Below are 11502 nucleotides of genomic sequence, written 5' to 3' on the forward strand. Positions count from 1 at the left end.
GTGTAAAATTAAATATATCAGCAAGCGCATCACAGAAGCTTCATTGAGCTACATGGCTAACTCTTCCTTCATAGCTCTTTTAGCTGTTATCAGTGTGTACTTCTTAGAGCCCATAAATTTGAATTGTGTTTGCTCTCATTGCCTGTTTTTTCCCTGTTGACTGACTAAAACTAATTTTCAGTTTTCTTTATGGATTAAAAGTAAGGTTCCTTTACGTAATACGGCTAAAATCATGAGAATGGAGTTAACCAATCATTTCAAATAGGTGAATGTTTTGGTTTAAACATACAGTTTTGCCTGTTTTCAGAAAAATACCTGCATTTAGCTTTGTGGTATAAAATTAGAGGGATCTTTAAAACTTATTTGTGACCAAATTAACCTTTAATATGATCAGATGTTTTGTGAGCTGTGAGGCAGAAATTTGCACTAAGTGGAAGATCACCTTCAGAGAAAAAGGCTTTTAAGCCTGGAATGTAGGTTTTTCTTCTCATATCTTTATATTTTCTTTATGTACTCTGTTGTATTTATCCTAGAAAGGAAATGTCAATGTGCCATCACATTTTATCATACTGAACAGTTGCATTCCTTAAAGAAAATATTTTTGCACAAGAATTAGTCAAAGGATGTGTGCTTTTAATTGTCTGTTTCCTCGCCAATCTGTTTTATATGCGTGTTGTGATATATTTTATAGTAGGTGGTGTGTGTGTTTTTAATATTTGTCTTTAAGGTTTAGTCAGCTTTTATACATTTTTTTTCTTTCTAACAGGTTGTGTATTTCCCTGGTTTCCGCCATGCTTCCCCTTTTTATTTCCACATCACAAGTTTGCGGATTCTTATGACAGCCTGTATTATCATTATTATTATTTGTGGTGTTGTTTACGACCCACCTGTTGAACCAAAATCACTACATCTGTGGTGAATTATTAAGAAAGGCTCTCCGATGTCACGCAACCTTAAACCCGGGATCGAGAAGGTGTCCATTCCTCATGCTGCTGTTTGTACTTTGAGATTCCATCGCTTGTGTCGGCGAGTTATATCAGGACTCTTTAAAAATCAAATGAAGGAGCTGAAATTCTCAGTTTGGGTCCAGCTTTTTAACAGCGGTGCGAAATGCATGTTTCTGCATCTGTGCGCAAAATCTGTCACCGTTTCTCTGTCCAATCTGGTATTATTTTTGTGAAAGATTTTTTCAAGCGGTCTGCTACACAGAAAATGCAGTGATAATTTCCCTGTTGATTGTTTTAAGGTGTTGATGGTTATATCCATGGCCAATCTGAATGTAACCTGTGCTACCGATGACTAATGATGTATGCAAGAAAAGCACTACCGTGTTCTAAACCATGTTTTAATAAAGGCCTACTGCACTGTTTAGACAATAGTAGGAAATATGAAAAGTCAAACATAACATATTGCAAAAAAAAAAAAACATTGCACAATGTCCTTTTTGTTTCTGCTGCTAAGAGTTGGACCAGTTTTGACCTCTCCCACCTCTATCCAATCTGTCGTGCAGCAGCCTTTACATGCTAACAATTTTAAGAGGGTAATTGCAGAAACTGGTCCGTAAAAGCATAACTATGTATGTTTTGCTGTCCTACCTGTTCGACATGGAGCCTTTCTTTAGCTTGAGTTACTAAAAAGGCAGTTTCTCATTTCGACTTCACATTAAATTGATTCTGGTTCATAAAACCTGATAAGCAACAGCTAAAAGGAGACGTTTAGGGTTAAGGACGACATGATTGAGAGTAAAAATGTTGGTAAACAGAAAGATTTCAGTTTATAATGAATATTTGCAGATTGGTAGTAGGAAGATAACCTTAATCAAGCAGCCAGAGATAAAAAAAAATTAGGAAACGGCAAGGCATGTTTATGTGTTAGACTGGACCAGTCAAAATAAAATGGGCAAAATATACATATTAAAACTTAGTATTGGTCTGTCATAAAAAAAAGTTCAATTAAACACATGAAAGTGTGTGGTTGTAAGGTGAGAAAATAGGAAAAATTTTCTAGTTTTATGAAATACAAAAAAAATCGTTACTCGATTTATTCTGGTTAGAAAAAGACAATAGGCAGGAAGACAATTTAGAATGAATATTTGTTTCAATTTTGAATCCTAAAAATAAAAATGGAAGTTTAGCATCATTAAAAACTGATGACAATCTGCATCCTGACATGAGTCGTTCTATTATTAATGGTCATACCTACTTTTTTTTTAAAAATCAAAACAATTTATAAAAAAAAACACCCCCCCGAAACAGTTGTTCAGAATAAGTTTTAATTTAATTCAATATAGTATTTCAATTCGATATTGTTTTAGAAAACTTGAGTCCAAAATATTTTTATTAGTTGGCTAGGATGCTAACATTAGCAGGAAAGGATTCTTCACTAATAGGAATAGTAGGTTGAAATAATTTGAATTTGAGATCCTCATAGTGAGGAAAGCAGAGAAATTACCATTAGCAGACCTGGTAATTATATGCAAACAGTGGCTCCTACTATGGCTGATACAATTAATCAGATTAATTGTAATTAATCGATTATAGAAATTGTCAACTCATTTAGTAATTGATTAATCTTTAAATATAGAGTAAATGAGTATAGAGACTGTAAAATATGCCTTCGCTAACAGCAACCCACTTAGAGCAATTATTATTTCAAAATATAAAAAAAAAAAATGTATATTAAGATATTATAATAAAATAAAAACGTTTTATTCTGTCAATATGCTCTACCCAGAACTCCTCAAGTGGAATCGTTTTAGCTTAATTTTGTGAAACATCTTATTTAAGGAACTTTTGGCTATTCGATTATTGATCAGTTAATCATAAAAATTATTGACAGATGAATCAATTTGCAAAATAATCGTTAGTTGCAGCCCTAGCTGCTACCTTCTGTTCCTTCACCTTTTGTGGGGTGAACAGTAAAAACACTATCCAGGGCAGGAAAGGAGCTCCAGACTGCTGTGCTGAATTCAGATAGCCTTCAGCCATCATTACACCCATGCCCAGATTAATGATGCTTGTCTGATTAGGACAACAGACTTATGGATAAAAGAACTACAAAAAAATACACAGCTGAATCTCTACATTATAAAACCAAAAAAAAAAACATATGAAGATGTTTAGATTTGCATGCATCACAGAGAACATTAAGAAAAAATTGATTTTTGTCACACAAAGGATTGTTAACTATAAAGCTAATGTGATGGCTAGGAAGGTCAGGAGGGCCCTATGCTAACCTGACTGGTTCCTTACCAGCAATCTTGGTCAGATAACACCTTTTATGCCGACCGCTGACGCACTTCCGTCATGAGTTAGGTGTCCTTACCAATTTTAGGTATAGGGATTGAGTCAGCATGAGGAAAATGCATAATTGCTGGCTGGGAGGAGTTAAAACTTGTAGCAATAAAAAAAAAAAAAAATACCATTTTAGACTGTGGTTTAAAACTGCCAGTTTATTTTTGACACATTTCATTTCTGTCTTTAAGGTCAAAAAACATTATTCTCACGTGTTTTAAGAAGTTTTTTTTTAAAAGATAAATTTTCCCTCAACAAAGACATAGCTGAAATATTCAGAGTTGAAAGCTAGAAAATAAGGCATCTTGGTCATCAAACCTCACACACTAAGTGTAACAAAACCAGTCATATTGTGCCCAAACCACGACCCGCATGAATAAAACGTTCGGATGTTATTCCAATAGGAGGTACAGGAATCTGTAAAGACAGTTCCTGAACTCTCTGCTTTCAAAGTTCATCATCGTCATTGTCGCTGTTGCTGCTGTCCCAGGAGGCAAGGCTCGTAGATCTCCGAAGCAGTAGCTTGTGCCTCTGTCAGGATTCATCTCCGATGTCCTGGGTGATCACATGATGGTATCCCCTGTTGCCGCTGGACTTCTTGTACCGGCAAAGGACGTAGAGGATGATGGCGATGAGGACAACGAGCACGCAACCTGACAAGGCTAAGGTGATGATGACTTCTGGAAAAGAGGAAAAAACAAAAACAGTGAGGATCCAATCAAACTGATCACTGGTGCCGACAGAAGCAGAGAGGAGGAATCTCACTTCTGTCTCTCCACTGCGACGGCAGCTGGCACTCCTTGTCCCTGTCGTCGGAGATGAACGGCTTTGTGATCTTGATAAAGTCCTGCAGGGGGCAGTCCAGAGTGCACCCTGGCAATTGGACCGAGTACGGCTTCATGCTGGTGTCGTTGCGGTAAAACATGGACACCGACGAAGACCTTAAGAGAAACCAAGAATGATGGAGTCAACGCCGTATTTTATCTATATTTCTCTGCATTTTGGATGCATTATTTTAGCTAAAAATACAAACCCATTTTCATCTCTGTACAATTCAATTATGTGACAGGAGGCATAGGGCGGCTGCTTTCCATTGAACACACTCAAACTGGCCTGAAGAGCTGCTAGTGTTGTGTCATGCTGTAGGGAGATCACCAAAAACAAGTTGTTCCTGAGAGACCACAAAAAAAAAACGAAGGCCAAAATTTGAAGCAGCGTGGATAAGAACAGGCGCACCGCTGAGAGCATCATCAGTTTGAGTTGTCGATGTGGGTCTGGGACGGCCATATCGGTGAGATTCTTAACTATTTCGCCAAGCAGGAGACCTGATGAGATACAGCAGATCAGGCATGAGTATTGAATCATATTCCACAACCCAGTTGGCAGGTATAGACTGACTCCAATGTACGAACATACCTCCCTGCAGACGACTCTTCTCTTGCCGTTTATGGACCCCAAATATGACCTGCAAACATTCAGCATTTAAAAACAAGCCATGTCAAACCTTTCGTCTACTTCATCAGAAACTGTGACAGACAGCTGAGATGCGGCGGTGTCTTTTACCTGAAATCCAAAGTCCTTCAGAAACCTCAGCTTCTCCATGACGTCGGGGGTGACCCAGTCCGGAGCTGACAAGTTGTGACGGGACTGAGGTCACGCAGCAAACAGTGGATTATAAATAAAAAAAACAGAAACCTTTACTTCAGTGTCGCCTCCGTAATTAACAGCATCTTATATTTCAAAATAAAAGCGTTCAACAGGTTAAGCTTGGTTTGAATGTTGCTTATATTTGGGGTTTATTTTGTTACCTCGCAGAAGAGTGTGTCATACACACTCCACACTGTTTCCACATTGGTGTTCTTTACCCCCGTTTTATTTTTAACGAGCTCGATCAAGTCCTAAAGAATAAACAAAAGGATAAGAAGACATCTAAATAAAAGACTATTTAAACATTTTTTTTCTGCCCTATTTTTATACAGGTGATGTTGCTAAACAGAAATAAAGGAAAAGCAGCAAAGATTTACCCTGTATTCTGTTGTAATGTTGAGAAACTCTGCTGTGTGTTCAGTTTCATTCATCAGCTGTTCGTAGCGAGGACAGTCCCTCAACGGAAATGAGAGGAGCTTTAAAAAGACAAACAGTATTTGAATTAGAACTCTTCAACTTTAGCTGTTTAAAAACAAAACGCTTCTCCTCTACCAACCCTTTCTTCGCTCTGCGGTACGGTGTGCACAGGAATGGGCTGCCACTGTAAGCTGGGTCTAAATATCTGCTGACCTTTAGGAGGGTAGAGGCCTACATAAAGGGGAGAGACAGTAAAGGTTGAGGTAGAGGAATCCTTTGAGCATATGAGATGATTAAAAGAAATAAATAATAAAGCATACCTGCAAGGTTGGCTTCAGCACTCATCAGGGTGCGATCATAATCTGTACTACGGACCAAAACCTGGGGGAGAGGAGGAAAGATGTGTTTAGACATTGGTTAATTCCTAAGGGATCTAAAAAGGAAGAGGCGCTTCTATTTCTCACCTCCTGACGATTGTAGGATTCATTGAGGAAGTTTTGATACCGCATCCTCAGAAACTGACCCAGCTCATAATGCTGCCTCATCCCCTCCTTGAAACACAAAGCAAAGAGGAAAAAAAGAGGCTCCAGGTTGTTTGTTGAGGCTTCTACAACGGTCTGAAAGCTAATCAAAACAGCTGCTTAAGGTGCAATAATAAAAATTGAAACCCCGGTATTGCATTTAAACAAATATTACATAAAGCAAAAAGAGGAAGACAGCTTATTAATAATAATAATAATAAATAATAATGAATTTTATTTATAATGCACTTTACTATACGAGACTAAATTAAAAAAATTCTGGGGCAGAAGACATTTGGATTGTACAAGAGAGCACTTATAAATATTATAGTTGTAATAATATTTCAACTAAGCATGAAGGATGAGGTGTGATGCTGCGGGACACGGTCATTTTTAAGGTAAAGGTTAATCAGATAAAAAAGAAATTATAAAATGATGGTATTTGCCTTTAATCTTACTCGGGAAATAAGATGATATTTTGATGGAATTAGTATTTTGCGCCTTAAAATAGGATAATCAGATATTATGCATTTGAATTAAGATAACGACAACAGTTTTTTGTTCGTTTTTTTATTTTTTGAATCTTATTTTTAAGAGGTGATTTACTTCTATTTCAGTTTTTGCAGAGAAATGTTTAAGAATAAAAATGACAATGAATGTTTTTACTGAGCAATTTGAACCTTTTTTATAAGCCTCTAAATGTTATTTGAAATAACATTGAAAAAGGAAATCTGCTGGTCATATCGACCAATAGAAAGAAGAAAAAAAAGTAATGGTTGTACTCTGAAAATTGTAATGGGCTGATAAAAAAGGCTGGCACCAGTCAGCAAACAACCTGCTGACCTTTAGCCTAATTAAAACTCCACATCTACCAGTGTAACCTGGAGACGGGAGGCCTAGAGAGCGAAATTAAAACTACGGAATAATCAGTATACCTGTGACAGCTGCCCAAAGCCCTGAGGCCAGGCATTTTCTTGGTGGGGGTCAGTAGGAAAGGCCTTCACCGGTGATCGGTCCCCATGTCGAAACAACTGGAGGGAGGAGACAAGAGTTGTCAGGTTTCATGTCAGCATAAATGATACTCAGGTTCATTTTTGGGGAAAAATCCCTCTGATGCAGCAAGAAAAATAGTGACATTAAGTATTCTCTACAATGCATACATTAGAATATCAATTAAAAGTTCATTTGTAACAGTATATTAATTCAAAAAGTGGAACTCATAGATTAAAATATATCTAAGTTGATTATTTCTGCCCATTTTGGTTATTAGGGTTCAAAGTGAAAAGAAAAAAAAGGAAAATGTGCATATTTACACAATCAGTGGGGAAAAAGTCAATGAAATTCTCACAGAATCTCTCAGAATATTCCTGGATAATTTAATGGAAGGAAAACGTTTGGGGCAAAATTATTCAATTCCTGTATTTAACAATAAAGCATAGAGCACAAGCAAAGAAAAGAGATTTAGCGAACAAAAGTATAGTTTGTTAAACAAAAAACAAAAAAAGAAGTGAAAACACCAAAACCCAAACTGAAGAGTCACCAAAATCTACTTCCTTGTTCTACCTTCATAGAAGCGGTTTCAGCAGCCGGTCAGCTGACACAGAAAGCATCTGCAAGTTTCTCTTAAAAGATTCCCTTTTAAAGTCCAACAGGTCCAACAGCTTTAAAACCAGATTCCTCAAAACCCTCGGGCACAGGTCAAGCAGCCCCCTTACAGACCCAAACACCTAGTAACTTTCTTCTTGGTACCGCCACGTCAGCTAAAACTTTAGACAACTTCAATTTTCGGTTCTCAAGCCACCAGAGGGAAGTGCGGTTTGAATGATCTTCCATATGAGGCGACCAATAAAACCAAAGTCTTTGAAATAACCAGAGAAAAAACTAAATCAAGTGTGCAAACACTATTCGTGGGGCTGATTATCCCTTTTCTAAATCCTGATCCAGTTAGCTGCAGGGTTCAAATATAGCAGGATACTAGGTGACTGTTTCTAAGAATGGAATGGCCTATATCTAACTCTCTACACCTTACCTTCAATTCTGAACTTATTTAAAAAAAAAAACAAAGCCCACAACATGATATTGCCACCACCATGTTCCACCACAGGTATGGTGTATTCTGATGTGGAAGCCAAAAACTGAACTATAGATTAGAACCAAAAAGGTACATTTGTTCATCTAAACAGAGTCATGGTTTTGCAAAAGTCAGTCACAGAAAAGGAAAAACAACAACACATGGATCCCCATTTGCAGTTTTACATAGAAAAAGATGAGTAAATCTTCAAGGTATTTCAGTTCTTAATGTCCAAGTCAGAATCATTATCTGTTTTTCTTGGAAAAGAAGGCAAAGGTTAGAATTGTCTGTTGTTTAGAAAGTAAGGATAAAAGATAAAATGCCTTTAGTTACCTTCCATACCTCATTGATTTCTGTTACAAGGCTGATTACAAAGATTAAGGTGAATGATTGTAGACTAGAATAAACAGGATTTGACTGCAGATCCTTCTGAGGGAAAAAAACAAATCCCAGTTTATAGCAACTGTTCTCTGCGGCCATTACTTCTGTATTCCTGACTTCCCATTATTAGCAACAGGCTCTTCATATCGCTTTATAACGCCCTTTTCCAATGTGTCATCTCACAAATATATTTATATTAAAAAGACTTAATAACACCCAATGCTTAAAAATTAACTTCAGACCTATTTTAGTCAATAGAGCAGAAGCAGTGGGCTGAAATTTAAGCTAGTGCTATGAACCAAAATATAACCTTATCAAAAATAAAGTCGTACAGAAATAGCATATTTTCGGGCCGAATTAATAACAAGGCATTTGGGATTTCATAACTTATTAAAACTAGCATAAATATTCAAGTATATTCACATAGAAGCAAAAATAAACAATATTTCACATATTCTGAAGGCGATTCGGCGATACCCGGACTATCGTTGCTAAAAGCACCAGCTTCCGTTGCGTTTTTTTGTCAACACTCACCACTGTAGCATACACCAGCTGTCTTTCTGAGGCTACCTGTCCACAAACACAAGTTAGAGCGACAAGAAAGATAACCTGTCTTGACACCATGTTTGCTTGTTGTTCGGCTCTGCTACCCCGCAGAGTTAACGTTTTTTTTCCGTTTCCTGTTCCAACCGATACGTAAATTTAGCAATGCTAACGACCATTACAGAGAAAGCCGGAAATTACAGTATAAAATAAAACGCGTCGCTTTAATGGATGAATAACAAACGTAATAAGTAGGTCCAAAATCGATAAAAATTTGGATTTCGAGATAATTTATTTCTGTAAGAAATATCTACCAAAATCGTGAGCACTTGAAAGATGAAAATAAATCCCACATTTATAGTCATTTGTTTTATTTTGAAGGATACAAACCGGAAAAGATTGGCGTTTAATCTTTTAATTCGAGGTTTTTGACGTGTGTCTGCACAGCTAAAAGATACGTTTGCAAAGGAAGAGATAGACTCTGTTTAGCTTTGATACCATACGAATCTGTTTCTAGTGTTTTGCATTAACACGTTTAGTTTTCTCTCGGTTTTGATGTGTTTTCAGCGTCATTCCTCTGATCAGCTGACAGTACACACCCATGTTTAACTCCCATGTTCCAGCAGATTTACAGTTATAGTTCATTTTAGACATATTGTATTTTATCTGTTGGCTTATTTTAAAAGCCTTAGTTATTAAAGCATGTTGAAATATTTTAATATGATCAGATGTTAAATAGCTTCCAAGGAAATGTATATCCTCCTGAGACCCGGCCCATTCATTCATGTCCATTATAATGGACATTTTGTCCACCCTTATCTCCCTTAAGTATCTGGAGTTACCCTATCAAGCCCTACAGTGTTTTGTAGAGGACATCCTGGGCTTTCTAGTGATGTGTCATGTGATAGGTTGGCATGCTGGGAACTTTACTTTTTTCCTCTCACAAGATGGCAGCCATACCAACAACAACATTTTATGGAAAGAGGAGAGGTAAGTCAAATATTCTTTATCTATTGCTGTTTTTACCATGATAATTATATATATTCTTGTTTAATAATGTGTCATCAACAATATTATTACATCTGAAAACACTTTAATTATTTATGTTTTGAAATAACAGTCATTTAATGAATGTCAACTGTAGTGGACACTGGGACCATTTTAATGTATTTAATGACTGCACATTGTTGTAGGAGACAGAAGCAGAGCAGAGAGGATTCTGTACCAGATGATAGAGGGAGATTCAGATTTGGAGCTGTCAGATGAGGAAAAGGATGAGAATGAGTATCAGTCTGTAATAGGGGAAGATAGTGATGAAGAAGGAGAGGAAGAAAATACAGGAGAATCTGATGAGACAGAGTCAGAGACAGAGAGGGAGCCAGAAAGTCGTCATCCTCTGTGGGCCAGGAAAAACTTGTATGTTTTATTTAGTTTCAGGTTAATGTAATCAATTTTATTATCATGTTACTGTAGATTATTGTAGAATTTGTTGTCTGTATAACAGATGTTAAATATATGCAAGTTGCCTAAAAAAAATGCTTGTGAGAATGGTCAATATTACATACATGACACTGAAATTATGGTGTAAAACAAATGTAGTGTTTTTATTAACTTTATTTTTTCCCATCCCATTATAATAGATTCACACTTGTGCTACCTGGGCTCTCTGCCGATCACAATGACCCTAAAATCCGTGAATACTGGAGTCTAATACAGTACTTTTCACAGTACATTGATGACAAAATATTTGAAGATCTGGCAGTCTTTACAAATCAGAGACAACTGCAAACTACAGGAGTGTCGCTGAATACTACTGCCCAAGAAATAAAAATTTTCTTTGGCATATCAGTTCACATGGCCTGCCTTGGCTATCACAGAGTGAAATTTTTTTAGGCTAGAAAAACCAAAGTACCAGTCATTAGGAAGAAGATGACAAGGGACAGGTTCTACAAGCTATGAAGTTCACTTAAGATTGTCAATGACCTGGATGTGAGTGAAGAGACAAAGAAGTCAGACATTCATTGGAGAGTCAGACCATTGCTTGACCGTGTGAGGCAAGTTTGTTTCAGCCTTCCAAGGTGTGATAAAGTGTGCATTGATGAGCAAATCATCCCATTCACAGGACATTGCCCAGTCAGGCAGTATCTGCCAGGAAAGCCAAACCCTACTGGCCAGAAGGTCTTTGTGCTTGCCTCTCCAAATGGTCTCATCCTTGATTTTGAGGTTTATCAGGGCAAGAACACATTCAGGGGGCAAAGACTGGGAGTTGGAGCTGCAGCAGTCTTGCGAATGGTCGTGTCTGTTCCTCCAGGAACTTATGTGTTCTTAGACCTTTGTGACAGAATGCTGAGCTTCTATCGCATGTCTACCAGGACGAAGAGGTGGACATCCCATGTGATGACACATTTCTTTGTTGTTGCCATCACAAATGCTTGGATTCAGTACAAGTCTGACAGTATAGCGCTGAATCGACCAGCTAAAAACACAGAGCACTACCTGGACTTCAAACTGCATCTGGCTGAAGAGCTGATGGATAGTCCAGCATTTCATGACAGCAGTGAAGACAGTGAGGAGGAGTATCAGCCACCAACCAAAACAAGGATTCCACAACCAGAGCCATCTGTACGCA

At 37.4% G+C, this 11502-nt stretch overlaps 1 protein-coding gene across 1 annotated transcript; it reads right to left on the reverse strand.

Annotated features, from left to right (window-relative positions):
- Positions 1-3582: 3582 nt before the first annotated feature.
- Positions 3583-9022, reverse strand: acp2 (acid phosphatase 2, lysosomal). The gene is made up of 13 exons (XM_038295926.1): positions 8865-9022; positions 6814-6909; positions 5822-5908; positions 5678-5738; positions 5497-5588; positions 5318-5416; positions 5102-5191; positions 4857-4940; positions 4710-4758; positions 4530-4618; positions 4327-4433; positions 4059-4234; positions 3583-3973 (listed from the first exon to the last, which is right to left on the reverse strand). The coding sequence occupies exons 1-13, from the start codon at positions 8952-8954 to the stop codon at positions 3828-3830; spliced, it is 1266 nt and encodes a 421-aa protein (XP_038151854.1). The 5' UTR covers positions 8955-9022; the 3' UTR covers positions 3583-3827.
- Positions 9023-11502: the final 2480 nt, after the last annotated feature.

The sequence above is a fragment of the Cyprinodon tularosa genome, unplaced genomic scaffold (genome assembly GCF_016077235.1).
Source record: "Cyprinodon tularosa strain WSP-4 unplaced genomic scaffold, ASM1607723v1 ctg362, whole genome shotgun sequence".
Taxonomy (NCBI): domain Eukaryota; kingdom Metazoa; phylum Chordata; class Actinopteri; order Cyprinodontiformes; family Cyprinodontidae; genus Cyprinodon; species Cyprinodon tularosa.